Raw genomic sequence first — 24,255 nt, forward strand, 5'->3', positions numbered from 1 at the left:
TAACTTATACAGGAGGTCCCCACACCAGGTCTCAAACTGGAGTCTCCCAGATCATAGACGACTGCGCTGACTACTGAGCTAAAACTTTACTCATCGCCAAATCGCAGACAGACCTCTACCTATTTATACACCCATAACACAGAGACAGCACACCATTTAATGTGTAGGGAAGAACTTCAAAGGTGATTCTTGCTTTGCACTTTTCATTTATTGCCTATTTTCTACAACCTAACTTCGTGGAAAGGAGAAGGGGAACAACAGGTTAGGGAGAGTCCCAGAGATAAAGCTGAACTACTGACACATGGGAAGTGCTCCAAAGGGAAACACCCCCAACTGCGGGAGTGATGTGCAAATTATGAAATGTGCGTCATGTAGCAGGTGGATGTGACTCCCCTCACTGAGACCTACTGATAGACGCAACAGCGGAGCAGAGGAGAGACACTGAGATAGCGATGTAACCAACCTGCGTCCTGGTATTTAACATGGGGGGCTTTTTTCATCCTGAAAGCAAATCATTTTTAAAATATTTGTATGAAACAAATATTTGTAAAAAACCCACTATTTGTGCTTTGCTGAATAGCGCATTTGTTTTCGGGCACACCCCTAGCAGGAAGACACTACATCTTTAAAGCTTTCAGCTGTATGTTGTATCTAGATCTTTTTGGAAATGAACACAATGATGGACATACAAGAGTTTAATCTAGTGATACATATATTACACGTTCATATTTAAGTCACTTTTCACAGTCTGCAAAAGTTGCACCGAGGTTGAAACACCACCACATTGCAGCTTTCTTATTCTTGTAAATAAGGGCCAAATCACACACACACGCAACAATACTGACGGTGACATTTAGCACCATCTGTGGATTGACTGCTAGTCTGTCAAGCTCATCTTGAAAGAGTCCCAAATGATGGAAGCTCTCATTTTTGTTTACTCTGTTTCATACAGATCTTCTTGACAAAACACAAATTGTAATGTCAAAACACTATGGGACACTTACTGGTGTGAATGCAGCCCTAACTGGCCAAACTTTGTACTATTAACGCTGTGATGTGTTTGAGTGAGATGCACCTTCCACACTTTCCCAAAAAGGAAAAGTATCATGTGGTTGTTGAAAGTCACAGTGGGAAGTGTAATAAGGAAAGCACTGACTGAATGTTGCAGTGTAAGCTGTTAGCAATAAGAGGCAGTTATAGCAAACTTCAGTAGTGGAAGAAGTATTCTGATCCTTCAGTAAAAGTAGTAATACAGCAATGCAAAATACTCCATTACAAGTAGAAGTCCTGCATGAAAAATCCCACTTAAGTAAAAGTACATAAGTATTATGAGCTTGATGTAGTTAAAGTATTGCAGTAAAAGTACATAAGTATTATGAGCTTGATGTAGTTAAAGTATTGCAGTAAAAGTACATAAGTATTATGAGCTTGATGTAGTTAAAGTATTGCAGTAAAAGTACATAAGTATTATGAGCTTGATGTAGTTAAAGTATTGCAGTAAAAGTACATAAGTATTATGAGCTTGATGTAGTTAAAGTATTGCAGTAAAAATACATAAGTATTATGAGCTTGATGTAGTTAAAGTATTGCAGTAAAAATACATAAGTATTATGAGCTTGATGTAGTTAAAGTATTGCAGTAAAAATACATAAGTATTATGAGCTTGATGTAGTTAAAGTATTGCAGTAAAAGTACATAAGTATTATGAGCTTGATGTAGTTAAAGTATTGCAGTAAAAATACATAAGTATTATGAGCTTGATGTAGTTAAAGTATTGCAGTAAAAATACATAAGTATTATGAGCTTGATGTAGTTAAAGTATTGCAGTAAAAGTACATAAGTATTATGAGCTTGATGTAGTTAAAGTATTGCAGTAAAAGTACATAAGTATTATGAGCTTGATGTAGTTAAAGTATTGCAGTAAAAGTAGTGGTTTGGTCCCTCTGACTGATATATTATTATATATGACATCATTAGATTATTAATAGTGAAGCATCAGTGTTAGAGCAGCATGTTACTGTTGTAGCTGCTGGAGGTGGAGCTAGTTTACACTACTTTATATACAGTTAGCTAGTTTAGTCCAGTGGTTCCCAACCTAGGGGTCGGGGCCCCTCCAAAGGGTCAGCAGATAAATCTGAGGGGTCATGAGATGATTAATGGGAGAGGAAAGAAGAAAAAACAAAGTTCTGATACACAAATCTGTTTTCAGTTTTTGGACTTTTTCTCTAATCTTTGATTTTTGCTGAAATATTGGATCATTTGAACATTTATTGAAATGAAAGCATGTGAGAAGTTTAGAGGGAAAAATCACTATTTGGTGGAGCTGTTAACAACTCATAGACATGTGAAATGTGACCCCGACTACACACAAACCACTGGTTTCATCTTTAACAATGTGTTGTATTTTAAAAGCTTGTTATATTATCCATTGTGTCAAATCTAAAACAATGATAGGAACAACTTAATACTCCAGTTTGTTTAAGTTTATGACCAGTAACAACCAGCCTATATGTGATTACAGCATATTCATTGATGGAGGTTTCTAGCTTAATGTTTCATATTTTATGTGAACAGTGAAATGTATAAAAACACTCTCAAAGTTCCAACCAAGTAAAATTTAATGTCTACAGAGTCCTGAACACAACAGAAAAACATGTGGGAGAAACAAATTTCAGTCTAGGAGACAAACACTCCATGGCAGCACGTTTAGTAGGTAACAAGACTCCATTGTTTGGCTTTGTACTGGAGATGATGTTCAAATGATATTTTTTTTTTTTGTTAAAGTCTCATTTCTATATCTGCAAAAATTACAAAATCAAAAACCTGGAAAATAGAAGTGAACTAATATGTTTTATATCCTCTTCCCCCTTCAAAAACTAGAATGATGCTCTTTATGCATAATATTTTCCCCGACTTTATATCCCCAAAACTGTTTTTTTTTTTTCAGTCTGCCTGCACTTTTCTTTTTAGGCCAGCAGAGAGCAGACAGTGCACATTCAATGCTTTGTAAAAGTCACAGCCTGGCTGCTGCATCCAAGATTTACTGGAGCTTCCTTCAACATTTTGGAATAAAAGAGAATCTCTAAACGACGCCGGTTAATCCGCTAACGTGTCTCGAAAAGGACGCAAACCGTGTTTACCAGCATCTGGCAGCTATGTGGTGTTTACTTCCCCTTTACTTTACATGCATAAGCTACATATATACTACATCTTCAAGACCTTCAAAAGCCACAATAAACACATTAATCCATATACATGGCCTCAGTACGGATACAGGTACAGATAATACAGGCCGTCCTCCGTCATCCTGGAACTGTGAATTACACAGGGGGTTGTTTTTGTTTCATAAAATCTCAAAAAAAAACAAAAAAAAAGAAGAAATTAAATCAGATTCACAGCTTTGTTTTGATATCTTACAATTTAAGTAACCGGTTCACGTATGTTTTCACGATGTCTCACAGACTGAAATCTCATTTTAACTTAAAGGAACATTTGTGAGGAGACATTTTTGCAAAGAAAAAATGAAACTTTTACTCAATTTGTAAGATATTAAACATTCCTACGGAAGCCTGCGAGGGACGATATTAAAATGATTATGTAAACTTGGGAAAATCATAACACTATGGTGGAATTACATTTTCATTCTCAAGTTTCTATTATCATTTTTATATAGTCCTCTACAGGCTTCCATACATTACAGAATTTTATGTTATTTATGGGTTTTTTAAAAAAAAACAAAAAAATAAACAGTCCAATTTCCCCATTTGACTAATCAATGTGTGTGATTCTAAGGCTTTTATGAGGAAATGTACAACTCAAAGACTACGATACAACTGATAATTAGTCGGTCGAGTCTGTCAGAAGCAAAAAAATGAAAAACTGAATGATTTGCAAAGTTCATATATTCTTGCTCTTGTCAATAACAGCACAAGTTCCCCAATGCCCTTTGTGCTAAAAAAAAAAAACAGAGATAACTGTAAGCTAAAAGAATAACAGAGATAAAACTAAATAAACGTAGCATTATCGTTGATCTTTTGTTTGCCAACTGGTGCCGACTGGGGAATGTTCAACAAAATGTAAGGAGTGCTGATGTTGACTATCTGTTGTATGAGGGCGTATTTCTAAATCACATGACTTGGCTTCAGTTGTTTGTTTTTTTTTAAAATCCTGAGTTGATGAGACGTTGACGGTGACATCACATGGAAAGAAAAAAAAAAGATAACATTTGAATTTCATCATTATTTGAGAGTGTGGGCTTAAAAAAAAAACAACAAACATTATAAAACTGTCCCATGTTTGTGCGTGGGAAGCCAGTGAGGGATCATGTTGGTTTTTTTTGCTGCACTAGTGACTCCCAACTGGTCGGTCAGGGCACCAGCGGATAAAGTCAACTCAGGTCAGAGTAAAGACATCAATATGCTTCAAAGTGCTTAAACAGCGTCTGAAATTCCCTCCGATAGCAGAATTTTTATGAATTTCAGAAACAGACGAATCATTTCCACTTTAAAAAAAAAAACTGTTCATCCTCTATACAACTACTTCTATCACTTTTTTTTTTGTCTACAGTCGAGTGAAACACTGTGAAGAGGAGACTTCTGGGTGTTTACCCATTTTTAAGATTCACTGAGACAAAAAAACAAACATCCACTTCTTAAAAGGATGAGATCAGGGAGGCAGTGGGATGCAGCCAGAAGGTGGAAATGGAAATGATGGTCAGCTTTTTGCACCTCATCTAGTAATTTGTCCACTTCCAACAAGTATAAACACTTTAGTCTGTAGATGTGGTCACATGGCACGACATACATTTGAAGCATACTGAGGCCTTTAGAAGTCTTTAAGGAACTGGACATTTCTAAATTGGGAGAAAAAAAAAACCCAAAATAAAAAAAAAACACATCAGTTGTCTCAAGGTTATTGCATAATTAAGTTATGATCTGGAGATAATAAACCTAAATGATGATGAGCAACTTTAGCCGATCTGAACTTCCATAGATAACGGTGCAGAAAATCCTGCTATTGACCCATTTTTAAATGTAATCTTATACAAAACTTGTTTCAAAAAGACAGCAAACTTGAAATACAACTGACACACTTTCTGAAAAAAACAAAACAAAACAAAAAAATAACCGGATGAAACAGAAGAAAAGAAGACGATGTTAGACAATACTTCTGTTATATTGTTACTCTGAAAGTTGTTACAATAAAAAGGTCAAAAACTGTCGTGATCGGTGCAAATGTTGAGCATTACGATGTGAAATCTATTCATTGTGCAAAAAAAAAAAAAAACAAAAAAAAAAAACATCAAAACTAATGAAACTGACTGACTTGGTGTGCATCTACCAATAAAGGCAACAACAACAACAACAACAACAACAACAAAGAAAAAAGAAAAAAACGCAAGAAAAAGTAAAAGTCAGCATGCAGTTGAAGGACTAGCGTCACACAGTAAGGCAACTGAACAGCTCGTTTGGCTTCCCTGCCCGAAAGCTCCTCTAAAATACTGCTGAACGAAGATGTTCATCATCATCACGCTGTGTGTGTGTGTGTGTGTGTGTGTGTGTGTGTGTGTGTGTGTGTGTGTGTGTGTTCTCAAAACAGAACAAGACAGAAATCTGTTAATGAGCATTTGGTGTTTTGGCAGTTTCTTCTGCATTTATCAGCCACAGCTGAAAATGTTTGTTTTTTTTTTTTTTGTATAGCTAAGGGCTTTCAAGGGTTGAGGTTTGCTCACAAGCACATCAGCTTTAATATGAGGACGCTGAAGTTCAACTTGTGCGCGCTCGCCACCAAAACCAGCTGTTTTCCTTTGTAGACCTTAGATTCTGATAAAAAAAAAAAATAATAATAATAGCTGATAAGATACTGGAAGGATTTGGTAATTTAAACTATAGTTATATTGATCATCGTGGAGCATGTGAGCAGCTTCGTGAGGAGATTTTGACAGGGCTGCTGGAGTGTCTCAGAAGTTTAATTTGTAACATTTATCATCAAAATGTCTGTTCCTGTTTTGAGGCTATGTGACAAGTAACTTCAAAAGTGAACTTCTTTAAAACTGAAGCTCTTTTTTTTTCTCTCTCTCTCTCTCTCTCTCTCTCTCTCCATCCTTCCTCATTAATATCAATGTCCACTATCATGCACAGTTTGTCCCGATAACCTAAACATTCAAAAGTTCATACACCCCCTTGAAATTTCAAGATGACATGCCACAGGGTACAAAACACAAAGGGAAACAACCGAAATCATCAACTTGAGAGCTAACATAGCTTATAATCAGTCTAAGGCAAAAAAGAAAAAGAAACAAGTAGTGGGTTGGTGAATTTAGGAGCTTTCTGACAACATACTGTAGAGGCTATCACTTTGTGGACCGAAGTCCTGAAGTCCCTCTGTACCCCCCCCTTTGCATGGCCTGATTCCTGAAAGTTGGGGTCTACAAGGATGACCTGGGGTTTTACACTCTGAAGCTCTCTCCTTTGCCGTCGATGTGGCGCAGACGCAGGTAGACATCAGTGCCGATGCCCTGCATGGACTGCACGGACAGAGAGCCGCCGAGGTACTCAGCGTAGGCCCGGGATGTGGGCAAGCCGAAGCCGAACCTGCAGAACACAAAAAAACACAAGACAGCGGGTTGAAGATGACGGTGAGGCATTCAGGCACAGCTAAAATAGCTAAAATGATTTGTTGTAGGAAAAAGATGCAGTCACGAGAACCAGGAAGTCAACATGGGGGGCAGCCATGTTTGTTTGGAGCCCTGCGGAACCTGCTAGTGTAGTTTTTCTGATCCCGAATCAGTGCAACTATTATAGACTATGTGGCTGTGTGTAAAAGGAGCCCGAGGCGTGATTGTCAGCTTATCTACATTTTATAGATGTGGATTGTGCACCATCAGTGTGCAGCGACATTTACATACCTCCAGATCAGCTTCAGCAGCTTCCTCAAACCATTCAGTGAGCTTTTGTGCCCTGTGTGTGTGTGTGTGTGTGTGTGTGTGTGTGTGTGTGTGTGTGTGTGTTTTTCAGCGTTGACACCAGACTTGCAGAAATTGATTTGCGAAAGCTCTGGCAGTGTTTTTTTTTTTTTTGATTTTTCAGATTTATCCATACTGGTTTAGACATTCCCTGCAATGTTTTAACACAACCACTTTCCTTTCTGTGACCACACAACGCAGGGTTAAATGCTGTTTCCTCTACAGAGGTAAACATGGAACAAACGTATTCTGTACTTCTAAATTCTTACCCATGCATAGGCCCAGACTGGTTTCCTGTGTTGGTAATGTTGTTGAAGAAGTTGCTCATGCGGGGGTCCTGTGCGCTCTCCTCAGCCGTGCTGAAATGGTAATCCATCACTTTGTCTATTATGTTGTGAGGGATGCCGCCACCCCGGTCTGAGATCCTGCAAAGACAAAAAAACAAGCTTTGAGCACCATAATACCTGACTACCGGACGCATGAAGGAAAACATAAAACACTGGCTGACATTTGAAGAGTTACTCGGGATCCACTCTGGATTCTAAACTTCCTGAAAACATCATTAAATATCGTTGCCGTGGCAGTGGAACAGATGTTTAGCCACTCACCTGATGACAAAATCAATGTCGTTGTTGGCGATGGTGACGACCACATCAGGCACGTTGTACGGGGTATCTAGATGGCTCTCCATGGTGGCCCTAAAGGGACAAACAGATAGATGTCAAGAGGAGTGAATATTGAGTGTCAAAAAGTTATTTCTTCAGCAAAAAAAAAAAAAAAAAAAGGGCCGGTTGACATGGACTGTACGTCTCTGTGCAGGATGGAATCAACAACGATCTTTAATCAAACCGAGCCTGCAAACAATAGTTCAGCGTCACCGCTTTTCTAAATCACTCCTCGCCTCTTCTGCTTCTGTCCTCTAAACCGGTAACCCGACATGAATGAGAGGAATGTAGGCAACACGCAGTCAGCACCTCCAGCCAAAAACACACAGTCCTCTCAGCTCTGATGATGAGGCAGGACTCACTCACACCGGGGGTACAGTACACGACAGGAAACAGGAAAATATATATAAAAATCATCATTTGTTGCCATTAGAATGATGTTGATAAAGGACATTTCACTCAAGAGACAAGTGTTGCTTCCAAAGATGCTTGTAAGGTGCAGCAGAAGGAAACAATGTTAAGATGTTTTAATGATTCCTAAAGGTTTCTGGACTGTTCTGTTCTGTTTTAACGCTTCAAGTTGGTCAATACAGACCTTAACAAACCTGCGTTTATACTTGAGCTGTACTTGATTGTGTGAACTCTTCTCAGTGTTTCCCCTATAACTGGACAGGCTTGGTGGGTCGCCAGGCCAAGAAAAATTTTTCTTAATGCCAAAAATAACGCCAAATATCCATTCATTCAGAAATCAACGGCCTCTGTGCAATGAGTCAACCTCTGTGACGTTGTCTGGTTAACTCTTGGTAGCGTAGCTCCTTTTAAAGAATAGGCCGGTGTGTAACGTGTGTGCGTAGCGACTAAGCGGTTGCAGAGCAGAGGAAAAGGTTAGCAGTGAGTTGTCAGTCTGGCAGTAAATGTACAATAGAGGCTACAGTGTGTGAGCTCATATATGCCTCCCCCCCCCCCCCCCCCCAAACTGCTGGCAGAACGCCGCAACCTGACGACGCTAAACGTCCAGGTCGAAGCGCTCAGCCTAGATGAAACACAGCTTCTACGTACGACATTTCCTCAACCAAGAGCTTCTTTTGAAGTACTGGTAGTCGTTTGCTGAGTATTTTTAACAGAACAGTCCTGACTGCATGTGCTGTTCTTTGTTTTATTGGGCGGCAGTGGACCAGCAGAGAGAACTGGAGTGCCTCTCATAGGGATTCCAACCAGGTTTATTTTAGATTCACTTGTTCCTTTACCAATAATTTAATGGCTCACGGCCACAATCTCGACTGTGTTCCCGTATGTGCCCGGAGCAACTGTTTCCGAAGTCAGCGTCCAAAAACTTCTGGTCAGGAGCACTGGGAGATTTCTCATTTCATTTTCTTCTTTTTTTAATATCAGTAGATCTCATAGTGTAAGTTTCACCACACATACAAATCATGGATTATGATGAGATGAGACGCTTATACTCTTATTAAAATGTTCTTATGCTAGAAATGAGGGTTTGTGGTGAACTGAGGTCATGGAAAATGTTACTTTAAACATTTGCTCTTATTCTTTTTTATGACATTCTCATGTGGATCTTTTTCCATTCTTCTTAGTTTTAAGTATAAAGTATTTTAATATTAAACATTTTGTTTTGTTTTTGCAAGTTTCATGCCCAAGATGATAGGAAATCTAACTGAACTTTTAACTAAATTGAACTAAAACAGTTTGTTTTCATTTGAACTCTGTTAAAATATTGCATGAGTCCTGTATTGTGGATCGACAGCTGACACATCCTAACTTGTGAAACTGCATCTGGAGTTCTTTAATCAACAGGAACAGGAAGTCAAGCTGGAGATGAACAAACATCTTCATGTACGTGTGAGCGGTGACGTTTACCTCATGGCATTCTTGAGGAGCTCAGGCAGAATGTAATCCAGAGGCAGAGGGATGAAGGGAAAACGAGCCGCTACGTGTCCGTTGATCCTCACTCTGGGCGAGTTACCGTACTGGTGCTCACACAGACGTCTGGTGGACACGAGGAACACATGAGGGCCGTGCAATATACGGGATATGATCCACTAACACCTCTGCTATAAAACTTCATGTATAAACCCGAGATGGAGAGGGTTTGGTGCCACCAAAGATGGCGAACGTTAAGGATGATGTGACAGCTACAAATAACACTTGAACTGTTTGCTGAGCGCCATCTCAGTCGATTCATCCAATAGATGTTGAGATACGCCATGCTGGACCAAAGTGGTGGACATTATGGTTTATTATAGGGGATTACACAAATGTTGATTCCATTGTGTTAAAACATAAATAAATAATTTCCAAGCTGGTTGACAAATTATTAGTCCACACACAAAATGAACTTTTTTTTTTTGTCTTTCTAACTGAGCAAAAGTTACAAACTCTAAAAAAGGTCATTTGATAAGATTACAGAAAGTAAACAGCTCCTATCTCATTCACAGCTCCACTGCTCTGAAACACGTCTGCTGCCGACGGTTTATCAGCTGACCTCTGACCTCTCTCTGTCAACAGAGTGCTCAAACAGAAACGGAAAGTCATCTAAAAAAGGTGATAAACAAACAAATCCATGTGACTAAACACTTACCTGGCAAAGTCAACCCACTTCTCAATGATTTTTTTGGGAGACAGACGTCTGCATATGATCCCAACAAAATCAGGCTGAAATGACAACAGAAATACTTTAATTATCAATATTAAATAACTGTAATTTATCTCTAGAAGTAGATGTGATGTGAATGGGAGGGTTTTTCTTCTTCCTGCTGTGTGCTGTATTCATTCATTTATTCAGATACCGTTTGAACTGCATGGCAACTCATTGGTTTTGGGTTTTATTTGGAACTAGTTTTGGGTTTAGAAGCGTTACTTTATATACCGGTGGGTTAATATTGGTCTTTTTTGAATGTTAGATATTGGCGATCCATGTGTTTCAATGAGTCAATGAGTCAGTCAGTGAATCCACAGCTGAAAATAGTCCCCAACAAATGCATAATTCACTCCTTTTTCTGTAATGTTTGCTAAAACTACAGCTGCTGTAGGAAAGTATTCAGCCTTTTTTTAAAAAATGAAATCATATATTTTTGAGCTGTTAGGAGCCAATGAGCTTGGAGCTGGTGCCACAGACAGAAACACATTGTTGATTTTGGTCTTTTCATGATATTCGTTGTAAATAAGTAACCTTGTCTTTTAAAACACTTTGTAATACAAAGTTTAAAGGGTTTGCTGGATACCTGGATGGCTTTAAAAGGCAAATAATTGATGTTCTAAACTGTAGAAATTGACTACATGAGCGATATTCACCAAAGGTTAACAGCCAATAAAAGCCAAACAACACTAACCCTAGACTATATGACATGCTCCAGACAAACAACACAGTTAAAAGGTTTAAAAGTCCTGTGAACAGAAACAGTCAGACGTACATTGTCTTCATGGAGAGCGAGGTGGTGTGTTGCCAACATTCGGATTCCCAGACGAGAGCACAGCGTTGTATCCAGGAAGCTGCGGACCATTGTCTCATCCTGTAACACCGGGGGGGAAAAAAAAGCTTCACAGCTCAAACAGTGAAACCAAAAACAAACAGCTGATAAAACCTACCAAATAAAGATCAAGAAGATTTCCTATAAAAACAAAAATCATGGACATTACTACAGCCACTGATTTTTTTTTAGATTAGATCAGCAAGTTTCATAAGCAAAACAAACCAGTCATTATATGCAGAGAATGAGACTTCCTAACTAGAGTCAAGACACTTGAAATACATTTAATTTAATAATAAGAATAATAAGTTTATTTAGTATAGCACCTTTCACACAAAGTGCTTCACAAGAGTAAAAGTTAAAAATAAGACCATGAAACATACAAACAATAAAAAAACATACAACACAAGTTAAATTTAACACAGAAACAAAGCACAGGCAACAGGGTACCGCGAAAGAACAATCACTTCACATCACACACATCTCAAGGTGACACCATTTAAAAAGTTGCTTTTTAAAAGCTTCTATGGACACCGCATGTCTAAAGGAAGAGAGCTCCGTAGTGTTGGAGCCACTATTATAAAAAAGGCACCTTTAGTTTTCAGCTGAGACCAAGGGACAACCAGTAGGCCCTGGTCAGAAGACCTAAGTGACCTACTGGTGATATTGGGATCGAGAAGATCACTAATGTACTCAGGTGTCAGTCCATGCATGATAACAAGAACCTTAAAATGAATCCTAAACTGGATGGAAGCCAATGTAAAGAACTTAACCCTCCTGTTGTCTTCCCGTCGACCGTGTAGCTTTTGTCCTCCCGGGTCAAAATTGACCCACAGATGCTATAAATTTAAATTAAACACCCAAAATTCAATGAAAGTAGTGATCGTTACTTTTACTTGCACAGTAGTGTGTGGTGTGGAACCCTCCATGTGATTTTCAGGCAATTAGATCAAAGAAATCCACGACCGTGCAGCTTTTGTCCTCTCGGGTCAATTTTGACCCGGGAGGATAAAAGTCCACAGATGCTATAAATTTTAATAAAACACCCAAAATTCAATGAAATTAGTGATCATTACTTTTACTTGCAAAGTAGTGTGTGGTATTAGATCCAATAAATCCATATTTCTGACATGACGGGTCAAATTTGACCCGAAGACAACAGGAGGGTTAAAACGGGTGTAATGTGATTCATCCTGCTGGACCTGGTTTACAGCCTTGCAGCAGCATACTGGACCATTTGTTAGACGGTAATAATGAAGGTTAAAAATATAGACTTTTAAAATGTCCTGCAGTGATAAAACGTGTTCAACAAGTGTCTTTCATACAGAGTTCCCGTTAAATTACTGGGATTACCTTCCAGGCATCGCTTGTGATTTTCACTATTGCTTCTACATGCAGCCACATTCGGGAACATTTCCGTCTTGCGCCTTTTTCACACATGCCAAAGCAATTTACCGGAATAGACGGGGGGCAAACGGTCAGTCCAGTGGACGGCGGTAAAGCAACACTCATGGATGCCAACTACCATAAAACTCAACAGGAGAAGAACATGTACACAGCGGAAGACGTGTCTTATTATTTTCAGTTTCCAGCCATTCTTGGAAAAAAAAAAAAAAAGGAGCTTGTTTACAAACACAAGAACTTGAGATTGCTTGTTAGTTATCAAATCACCCACAAAAGCATCGGCAAGGCAACCGTAAACAAGTCACGTATTAATTACGTCATCAGCAGAGTCTTGTGATTGGTTCGCTTTCTCCACGTCAAAGCATCTTTCGTCAGACGGACGTAATCCTTTACGTGCTTGTCCCTGCAATGTTACTGCTGTCATTCTCAGCTGTACCAGCATTTTTCCCTGAAATGTTACTAAATCTTGAGGTGGGAAATCGACGGTACAGATTTTTTTTCCCCTGAATATCGATCCCTGCTCCCATTCATACATGACCCCGTGCAGGAAATGTTCCTGAACATTTCAGGGATGGACTGCATGTGTGAAAGGGGCTATAATCATTAGCGGGGCATCACTGCCAACATAGGATCTATAATTTAGCTCATGAAGTTTGGTGTTCTCATGGTTCTGGAGGTGCAGCTCTTACCTGCAGGTGTTTGCGACACTCCCTGAAGCCCTGGGCCAGCATGGTGACCACATCTTTGTGGTCATCCAGCAGCTGCTGCACCAGCTTACAGAAACGAGCCTCCACGTCCTGATCCTTGATCTGTCGATAGAAAGGCACGCTTTACATCAACCCTGTAGATGCTGTTTTTGCTTGGTTTTCACTCACCTTTATTTACAGATCCGGGCCTATTTCTAATTTCCCCAGTTTTATAAGTATATCTCATCATGTGTTAGGCTGCATTCACACCAAATAATTTGAATGGGGGTAGTGTGGCTAGGCTGCGACCCGGAAAGTTGAGCCAGAGTCAACTTTTGGAGAAACGTAACCCGACGTCACTGCGGCTTAAGGCTGCGGTGACCAATCACAGCTGGAGATCAGACTGAGCAGGACGAGGGGAGGACCTTTCTCTTTGCTTGATAACGTTAGTAAAGTTAGACCTCGCTGTCGACCTCCCGACTCGTTTTAAAAAAGAAAGACGCGAGAAAGAGAGAGAGAGAGCAGCTGTGGTCGAGCGAGCTAGAGAGTGAATGGGGAGAGGGAGCGCTGGTAGCCGGAAAAAGCCTGTGAATCAGATCAATAAAATGTTATTTTCTGATTGTTTCACAGCGGTTACATTGTAGAGCACAAATAAACACGCCCACCCCCCCCCCCCACCACCACACCTCTGCTCGACCCTGCAGCTGAACGCCGCACCGCCTGATTCGGTGTGAATGCAGCCTTTTAGTAAGAAGTCTCCCCGTTTTCTCTGCTCCTGCTCTGCTGAGTTTCTCATTTGCTGTTTCTTTTTCTATCAAGGTTTTGTTGCCGACAACAAAAACTAAACAGCATTTCTGTAAAAAACAAACAAAAAAAAACAAACTCAGAGCAGCAGAGAGGTGAGAATGACATGTCTGTGGTTGTATTGATTTGAGCCATTATAGTACAAGTAACACCCGTAACAAGTTTTATTTGTTAAAGCAGAGTCAGAGAAGCAGGAGTATCAGAGCTGAAAGCTGGTAGACATCCTCTAATCTTCACGCTCATTACTCACAAATGAAACTCCTGGAGCTCTTTCTTCTGTTCATTAGAGTCAGAATAAATAACAAGCATCCAGTAAGTGGAGTGTATCCATAGTGATTTACTTTTCTGGGTGTTGTAAGTACAAAACCTGGCTCGAGAGGTGTGTTTTTCTGAACCTGGCGAGTCTGTATTTAGCTAGTTTACTAAGCCAGAGGGCAACTTTTTTTTTCAGATCACACTGATACATAAAAGGGGTGCCTGCATTTATACACAGCAGAACATAAAACACGTCGAGCAGGTCTGTTCTTATCTGCGGTATAACGTGTACTAACACAGGAACAAAACAGACACACTTTTCTCTTTGTCAAGAAAAAACCCACATAAGAAGTGAGTAAAAGGCCACGGCCGTCTGAATCCAACCTCAACCCTCAAACCCTGTAGCTGCGTTACACAATTACATTTTGACTGAAGATCATAAAAGTTACAGTCTGTCAGATTGAACAGTTTACAGCCTTGCAGCACTCACACACCTCAGTGAACACACACCTCTTCTTACAACATTGTTACTATGTACTTAGGTGGGTGTGTATTTACCTTTTTACTCTTTCTTATGCACTTTATCTGAATTCTGATGCATCATCTCAGCTGAACTGAAACTTGGAAACACTTCATCATCATTTTGAACATTTCAGATTTCATGCAGCAGCTACAGGGGCGTCATGTACAGCTCTGTTTGGCTGTTGTTGCTGTGAGAAAAGTAATTATGTTATTTCTCTTAATTATAAGAATGACTCAGCAGATGGCTGGATTGTTTCGCCGAGTCAGTTGTGTTAACTGAGAAGTAAACTGCTGACGCTTTGAAAAGGAAGTGAATTGATTTCTCTGCAGAGTGATACTGTAAATACATTGATCTATTTCCCATTAATCGATCATTTACATACTTCAAAAAAATACAAGGTGGTTGAAGTTTGTCAAATGTGAAAGTTTACTGCTTTTCTCTGGTTGTATATCGTTGTAAATTAAATAATTCTGGATTTTGTTCAGGGGGTTTTGAATCCGTCACATTTGAATTAATGAACCGACTCTTGACGTGCTACATGCAGGCCCATCAGAGGTAAAGTACACATTTCCTGTTTATTGACATGAATAAAGCCACTCCCTGACAAATGAAGAACTTGAACTGTTTTCTGTGTGTGTGTGTGTGTGTGTGTGTGTGTGTGTGTGTGTGTGTGTGTGGTTAGAATTAGGCAAGTAGTGGTTATGGTTACGGTAAGTCTCAATGAAATGAATGTAAGTCTATGTAATGTCCCCAGAAGTGACCCAAGTAAACGTGTGTATGTGTGTGTGTATATATATATATAGATGTGCGTGTGTGTGGTCTGACTTAGCCTACTTTCAGGGACACATTTCAGACTTAAGGCTAGTTAAATGGGGACTGCTTGTCCGATTGGGGATAAAAGCCATGTTTGCAATTGGGCAAGTGGGAAAAAGATGATTCTAGGTCTAAGTCTCAATGAAAAAGTCTATGTAGTGTCCCCAAAAGTGACCCAAGTAAACATGTGTGTGTGTGTGTGTGTGTGTGTGTGTAGGACACTCACCGGGGGAAAGTCAATGAGCATGTGGTAGGCTCTGATATACAGTTCGTGCTGTAAGAAAGCAGAGGAGAGGGAGGAGGAGGTTTTAGACACATTCTCTGTGATCGTCCATTCAACCAGAAAGCATCACAGCACCAGCACCGGCCCCTGACTGGGGCCCCACAACTCCACTGACAAGTCCATGTGGCTTATATTACTGACATTTTTGGATTGCTTCTACGTGATGAGTTCTCTTCCCCAGAAAAATAGACTTTGTTCCTCAATTAAATTCAGTAAATATCTAGTTAATAATAATCTGTGGATGAGTTGAAAATCTGCTCCAGTCGTTGTTTTTTTTTTTTTTTTTTTTGGCAAGAGAGGCGAGGAGAGGAGAGGAGTGAGAAAGTAAAGTCACCCTGACCTACATTACAACCGGTGACACACAAAAGGATCTGTGCTTTATGTAATTGGCACAGAGGAGCTCGGCGATACTGGGGAGGAAGGAATCTGGGTGAAAGTTCATCAGCAAAAAAGACATGTGGAGGCTATGAATCGGTTATGAAGGAGCTGAAGGGAAAAACACACACAGAGACAGAGAGAGAGAGAGACTACTGTTCCCACACAGAGGCCCTGGAGACAAATAAGAAACTCTCACTGGAAACAGAAATACACCGATCGACGCTCTCATATTTAACAATTTGCAACAAAATGCGGCGGCGCCATTTAGTTTCACAACCACGTTTATGTAGCCGTACGGATCCTTTCACGGGTTTTATTTACTGATGTTTTGACATATCTGTGTACAAGAAAGTTTCAAAGGAATTTTGTTTTTGTCGAAAATGGCATTTGAGAAACTCGACAGCGACGTGTCTTTCCAGGAACGGTGACCTTGTTGCCCCGGACATTCCACAGACCTCACTGAGGACGGTTTTCATTGGACGTTCTCCTGAAGAGACAGTCCCCGTGAAAACTACTGAAAATAGCAACTGTTTAGGAATTATCATGAGCAGAAAAACCTTATTGTTAAGTGGCGTTCAGGCTTGAATCACTCATGAATTTTGTTTTAATTCTGACAGATTCTCTTAAATCACTTTCATGTGTCATTAAAGAAGGAATCCATCCGTATGAGTGTCTGCATGAGGCCCGTCGTGCAGAACATCAGTGCATCTTGTGCATTGAAAAGTTAACCAGTAGTAACCTTTTAAATTCTTTAAACTGACTATGCAACACCCACAAAAGCTTTCATCTGTAATCAGTCATGTTAACCCAAATACTGAATGTATATGATACCACTGCTGCCCCTTTATAAAAGGTCAAATATGTGCAGCATCATCTCTACAGGTGCTTTGAAATTTACAGTTCATGATAAATTAAATAGGAAAATTACATCCTGTAGCTTAATAAAGCAGGTTGTAGCTTAACATTAAAGGAATTGTTAGCAAATTAATTAACAATTTATGGGCCCAAACTGGATGATCGCACATTGACGTAGTGTCCCGACACCGTTTTTTGTATTGATATATTTGTTCCCTGCTTATGAGAAGATGTGTAATCCACATCACTCATAGCAGCACGATGAGCTCATGTATCATTTTCTTCATCGTGGCGTCTGTGGTCGCTGTAGTCATGTCGCAAGACACGGCAGCAAAAACAGCAAACTGGTGAAATGTTTAGAGTTTTGACACACTGTTTATACCGAGGTAGCTATGACTTGTATCAGGACGTTGAAGGCAATGTTGAACATCTATGAGGAAGACTGTTGTTTGATGATTATTGCATCAATGTGATGAAGCATTTAATTTGTCTGGTGTTTTATTTGCTGGATTAGACAAAAACAGACATTCCTTCTTACAGTGATAGAGGGTTTTATCACCCAGTCACTCCTCGTTGCTACACTGGGAGCGACGGAGGCTGCAGCAGTAACCACTCTGTGTGCGTAAAGAGCACATTAACAGACCGTCTTCCTCCTTTCATCCAAAGTTCAGCCATGACTCTCCTGTGCAGTAGCCTAGTTGTTACTTTCTTATTATAGGATGTGCTGCAGTGTCAGTGCAGTGCCTTTGCTTCGTGTGTAGCTCCGCACTGTAGCGAGTGGTGAGCGGTTCTTACCACTTGCAGGATGGTGGGGTTGCAGCCGATGATGAAGGGCAAACTACGGAAGCCTTTGATGCGATGAGCGATCCGTACAGGCAGCTCCTTGTGTAGATACCCGGCGCTGCTCTGAGATCACACAACAAACAGTAGAGAGGAGAGCGGATGAGTGAGGAGTCTCATTCAAAGATGTAACTTGGCGGTTCTCTCAGAAATATTTACCAGGATGTGGTGTCCGTCCGGAGACTTCCCCGAATACAACAGGGTCGCTAAGGTCAGTCGCACCGAGGCCTGGAGAAACATACGATCACACATTTTTGAATTACTTTCATACCTTACCTGAGAAATATATATAATATATATACACACACATGCTGCTATTACACACATGTACAGTCTAAAGTTGATTTAAATAAAGTAAAGAAGAAATAAACAAGACTATAAATTTGATCAGACATTCTGTGACAGTTTTTGATACTGACGCATTTCAGTCAATAACCCGACCAATAAACCAGCTGGCCAATATTATCAGCTGATGACGTCATCTTCTCACAGAGATATGTTGTATATTAAATCCAAAGATCAGTTTGCTGTCATGTAGACGTGTTGTATTTTAGTCATAACTCTTTAACAACCAGCTGATGTATTCTTATCAGCTGTTTTTATTCTGAAATATTGATAATCAGTATTGGCTTTAAAAAAACCCAGCAGAGGTAAAGCTCTGATGAAACCGACTCTTTGAATGATCACAGTTTAAACCACTTGGTTAAATATACACTCAACAAACACGTTTTGTTATTGAGGTCATAGTGTGTGGTGGTGGTTGTGTACTTGGAGGGCATTATGATGTAAAGTGTTCCTAATATTTTGTCCACTCCATTTATATACATGAGGAGGGCAAAATATAAAATACACTTTTAACAAAAACTGAAGATGAATCAGCTTCGTAACGCTTTCGTAATGAGTTTCTTGGTAGAGCCGTTGTTTTGGATTGCATTAGATTGCACAAGTGATCTTTTTCAGTGAGTGTATTTACTAAAGTATAAAAATATAATTTCTGTGTCAACCATGAACAGAGAGTCAGTCAGGCTCAGCCAAAGAAAATCACCAGTGCACCAGTGTATTATGGGAGAGAAAGTCTTTTCAAACATTCACTGCGCAGTGATTAGATTTCAGGTCAGTGATTCAGTGAACACGGTTCACACCTTCAAGACAATGATATGTAACATAATCCCCCAGCAGCCCATGACAGTCACATCCACAGAGTTACACATGCTATAGTGTCAACATTACCAGAATAAACTCTGCTAACTTTTGAAAATATGAAGCTTCTGACAAATATTAAACCTACTTGTGATAGAAAACCTTAAAACACTGCAGCTGCAGCCGATAATATCAATAACAGCAGGTCTTATTTACGTAAGCTGGTAGTGGAATTATTGTCATTATAGCTGCAACAATTAGACAATTAATTCATAAGTATATTTTGATAAAAAGAAAGCTTTTTGCTTCTATAAAATGACTATTTTGGGGTTTTGGACTGTTTGCCAGACAAGCAAAGACATTTGAAGACATCACCTTGTGCTCTACGATACTGTGAAGGATATTTTTCACTGTTTTCTGTTCTTTTATAGTCCAAACAATTAATATTTAACGCAGAAAATGAAAGTCAAGAGGTCACGTACAACATTAGAATCATTCTTCAGGGACGCATCAACATCCTCAGCAACTTTCACTTTTTTTTTCTTATCTCTTTTGTCATCTAGAGACCTGTTGGGGATCCTGAGCCGCAGGTTGAGAACCCCTACACTAATGTTTGACTATAAATCATGAAACAAAAACCGCGGCTGTGTTCAATCAGACAGATTTATGGTCTCTGAGATCAGTAGCTTCCATTTCTGTTGAAGACTGTTTACACGTTAATTACTTGAGTACTTTCCTGGCAGCTTTAGGTTTTGTTTACTACTTTGCACTTTTGACTACTGCATTTTTCATTTAGTCCAAAGTTGCACAAGAGGGTCGATGTTTTCTGTCAGTGTTTTAGATTAAAAGGCAGCTGCAAATACCCTCATTTTACTGTTTGTTTTGCCCCAATCTGAGTGATTAATCTGAACATTATGTCCAGACAGGCTGTTAAACATCTCAGGAAGTATTGAGACATCCGCCTTGTTGCCATGACTAAAGCTTCTCTGGAAAAAATGTTTTGAAAGAAAGGAAGGGCGGATTTTTAAAAATGTATTTACATTTCTTTTTGAGTCTGCCTTAAATTAATAATTTTACATGTTTGATTTACACTTAACGAACGTTGAAAGACGAATATAACAGATAATAAGCGCGATAGCTACCATTACCAGAGCCTATAAGGCACTTGAGTACTATTAAATCCAAGAATAAATAGAAATGTAGACGGTATGTTTCTACGGAGTGAAATAGTAACTGTAGCCAGATAGATAACGGATTTCACATGGGTCAACCTGACCTCCATCGCTGAAACTTGACTCCGTTATTGGTCAATCTCCAGACATCTACAGTTTCAATGACAGCTTTGAACTGTCAGATTTTCTTGTACGGTTAACGTCAGTTACAACAAACCACCACGCTGCCAGGATTTTCAACATTTTAGTGTTAATTTGACCGAGATTAAGAAAACCTCCGCTAGCTAAAACATAATGTCCCCATGACAAGACCGCGGCGCTGCGTTCAAGTCCTCGGGAGCAAATCATGTCGCTCATGTTGCTGTTCAAGCTAAAGTTATGCACTTTGGTTATTCATAAATATTTATTACAATAGTACATATAGTCACCATCGTAAACACTGTATTGCCATCAAAAATGAGATCCAAAAGTAGCTACTTGAGTTTTCATGTGATATAGGTTACTATCCATTTTGTTCATTTGAAAGAAAGACATAATTTAATTCATTTATCACAGGTATTTCCTAGTTCGTGACAACTTTCTCCAAGTTGGAAAGAGAAATTGAGGTTCCTCTGCTAGTTTGGATCCCGGAGAGTAACTTAACTTAGCTAACTTTGAACGCTAAAGAGGATCCGCTATCCGAGAAGGAGATAGTCATATTTACTATGTTTTGTGTGTTCTATGAACGCAGCACAAACCTTGCTAACGGTTAGCGTTACTGTCAAGCTAGAATTAGCTAGCTTTACTCCCTTGTTGCTACAGTAATAAAAGAGCCGTTTAAGAGACGCACACCGGCAAATAGTCACATTTTTACCTTTTCTGCGGAGACGTCGATTGCAGACTGGTTGTAAAACGACGTGACAGTCTTCGACCGCTCTCTTGCCAACTCTGAAAATCCCTGCATCGAGGACGTGGACCGAAATCTCCGGTTCCCCGTACTTGATATCGGCGGCACTGTTTTGGTGACGGGGGCCAGCAAGAGGCTGCCCAGCCTCGGCCTGGCCCTGCAGGTAGCACCGCTCAGCATCTCCACCGCTATACCCGCCAGTCCAGGACGCATTTGGAGACAGGGTGTGTGTGTATATATGTGTGTTTGTGTGTGTGTGAGTATGTGTGTGTGTGTGAGAGAACAGGGCTGCCCTGTTCCCGTACAAGCAGTTGTCTTCTAATGGACCGCTACGAGGCCATTAGGGCCGCGTCGTAATGGTGCACAAAGGCACGTATCTGAATACAGTACGGAGAGGGTACAGAAAAGGGCTTTGTAGGCATTGGCCAGTGGTGGAGAGAGCAGGGCGACGACATGGCAGCTGAGCCAATCAGTCAGTCAGAGGCGGAGCAAGACAGCATCAACAACGCCCTCCTCCACCCTCCACCCCTCCACCCCCATTACTGTACAGTAACGTTACTGCGAGGAGCAGGAGAGACGGACGGTAAACAATTCCGGGTATTTTAGTCGACTTGCGCCTCTCGGGGACACTGGGAGGCACATTTGAAAATGCAGTTTGTTTGCAGGTACACGTACTTGTTTAGAAAGCATGATGTGTTCCTTCAGGTCTGATCCCTCTGTTTACTCTCACACCTAACCAGCGGTGGAAAGTATATTTACTCAAGTACTGAAGTACAATTTTAAGATGATTAATTGACACAATGGTTAATATAACAAGCTTTAAAATACAACTCATTTTAAAAGATGAAACCAGTGGTTTCATTTCACATGTCTATGAGTTGTTAACAGCTCCACCAAATAGTGATTTTTCCCTCTAAACTTCTCACATGCTTTCATTTCAATAAATGTTCAAATGATCCACCAAAAATCAAAGATTAGAGAAAAAGTCCAAAAACTGAAAACAGATTTATGTATTGGACCTTTGGAGGGGCCCAACCCCTAGGTTGGGAACCACTGGACTAAACTAGTTAACTGTATGTATAGTATAGCAACAGTAACATGCTTCAGTATTAATAATCTAATGATGTCATATATAATAATGTATCAGTCAGAAAGATGAAACAAGTACTTTTACTTAAGTTCTTTCAGTACATTGTGCTGCTGATACTTATGTACTTTTACTGCAGTAGGATTTTTCATGCAGGACTTTTACTTGTAATGGAGTAAGGATGTGAGTACTTCTTCCACCGCTGCACCGAACACACAAATAAGTTCCACTACCGAGTGGAAAATGAATTAGGGAGAGCAAAAGAAAAAAATATATATATAGATAAAACTCTCAGATTGCTCACATAACTACTTAATACTACTTTAAGGCTCCTAGTAACCACCTACCTCGCGCCCCCTGTCTGCTGTGTATGTAGTACACTTATTTTCTCAATGAATCATTTAGTTAATGAAATGTTAAAAAACTGTAAAACAACAACAACATTCACAACTTCTCAGAACTCATGTTAATGTCTTCAGTTTGCTTGTTTTGTCTGACTAACAGTTCAAAACCTTAAAATAGTAATTTTACTGTCATATATGACAAATAAAAACAGCAAATTGTCTCATTTGAGAAGCTGGAAACAGAATGTTTGACATGTTTTGCTTGAAAAATGTCTGAAACAATTAATTGATTAACAAAATAGTTGCTGGTTCATTTTCTTTCGATCGACTAATTGATTAATCAGCTGATCGCTGCAGCTCTACCTTCAAGTAAAGAATAACACACTCAAAAAAATACATTTTTGATCAGTAAGCTGAGGCTCAACGTGCTGCCTAATGGATGAAATGAACAGAAGCTGTTACTATGCAACGCTTGTGGATAAGATCACATTAGTAAAGGTGCTCAAAGACAAAGGTTCAGATGAGGGTTGATCTATGAGTTATAGCCTACAGTTATAATAATTATTGTTTTGCATTAATAATTTATCCATTTTGAGTGTTTATGTCGTATCTAGTCCAAAACTAAAACAAATCATACAGTTTCTTTACCCATTTTCTGGCCAAATGTATGAAGGGAAAATCCACCTTAAACAGAATTTCTATTCCATTTATTTTTTTCGCCAGTAAATTTGACAACTTCAAACATCTGCGCCTGTTCGGCTGCCACTTAAATTTACTTATTATTCTTGTAATTAAAAATAAATATTATGCTAATTGATCTCAGCCACTGAATTATTTAAAATGGATCCAGAGCTCATCCTCAGTCAGGAGTCACCAACAGATGGTGAGACGCACTTTGACACAATGACACAGAGTTCACAATACGCAGTCTGTCCCGTCACTCACACAGCAAGACCAATAAAAACTCATTAAGTTCATGACATGAAACGACAAGACATCCACCTGTTCACCTGTCTATGAAGAACAGCTTCCTCTCAATATATTAACTGTGAAATGTGATTTAATTTTTAACATTCAAAACAACCGGGGTGTCCAGGGGGGTTTGTAATGTAGTAAAACTGAAACATAAAGACTGATTTACTTACAATGTAGTTAAAATAAAGTTACTGATATGACAAGAATTCAATTCGTCAAAAGTACAGTCATTTATTATAGTAAATGAGGATATTTGTGCAACTTCACAACACATGAAACCATGATGGGCTGCACACTGAAAACATGGGTGCAGTAGAACAGTGTATATATATATATATATATATATATATATATATATATATATATATATATATATATATATATATATATATATATATATATATATATATATATTTATATTTATATATACAGTACATTCTGTTCAGATCAATATAATTACTCAGCAGGAAGAAACATGCTGTACTGCACTGATTCTCTCAGCAGTCAGCTGCCGGGCTGCGTCTTCGCTCCGCCTCTTTAATCCTGTGAGGAGTGTTTGCATTCCTGACTGTTATTAGAACTTTACAAAGATCCACAGACTGGCCTTTAAAACAGCAGACGAGGTTCATTCACATACAATTATTCACATTAAATATTGTATGTACATAAAAAAAAAAAAAAAAAGAATACAAGGCA

General features: G+C 39.4%; 1 protein-coding gene across 2 annotated transcripts; it reads right to left on the reverse strand.

Annotated features, from left to right (window-relative positions):
* Positions 1 to 6,085: 6,085 nt before the first annotated feature.
* On the reverse strand, positions 6,086 to 21,538 carry bckdk (branched chain ketoacid dehydrogenase kinase). Of its 2 annotated transcripts, XM_044370787.1 has the most exons (12): positions 21,121 to 21,538; positions 18,115 to 18,183; positions 17,911 to 18,021; positions 15,826 to 15,873; positions 13,208 to 13,327; positions 12,835 to 12,921; positions 11,058 to 11,156; positions 10,226 to 10,299; positions 9,505 to 9,633; positions 7,573 to 7,662; positions 7,234 to 7,389; positions 6,086 to 6,593 (listed from the first exon to the last, which is right to left on the reverse strand). In XM_044370787.1, exons 1-12 carry the CDS (start codon positions 21,364 to 21,366, stop codon positions 6,449 to 6,451), a joined length of 1,374 nt encoding a protein of 457 aa, XP_044226722.1. In that variant the 5' UTR covers positions 21,367 to 21,538; the 3' UTR covers positions 6,086 to 6,448. The 2 variants fall into 2 exon arrangements, with proteins under 2 accessions (XP_044226722.1, XP_044226723.1); XM_044370788.1 differs by lacking the exon at positions 12,835 to 12,921.
* Between the last annotated feature and the right edge of the window lie 2,717 nt (positions 21,539 to 24,255).

The sequence above is a fragment of the Thunnus albacares genome, chromosome 13 (genome assembly GCF_914725855.1).
Source record: "Thunnus albacares chromosome 13, fThuAlb1.1, whole genome shotgun sequence".
NCBI classification, from domain to species: domain Eukaryota; kingdom Metazoa; phylum Chordata; class Actinopteri; order Scombriformes; family Scombridae; genus Thunnus; species Thunnus albacares.

Coding starts and splice junctions, on each gene's coding strand:
- bckdk (XM_044370787.1), bottom strand. CDS start 21,366: ATGCGTCCTGGACTGGCGGGTATAGCGGTGGAGATGCTGAGCGGTGCT. Junction 10,300..11,057: donor TCGCTCTCCATGAAGACAAT/GTACGTCTGACT, acceptor TTGTCATTTCAG/CCTGATTTTGTTGGGATCAT. Junction 7,663..9,504: donor CTCCTCAAGAATGCCATGAG/GTAAACGTCACC, acceptor TTGTCCCTTTAG/GGCCACCATGGAGAGCCATC.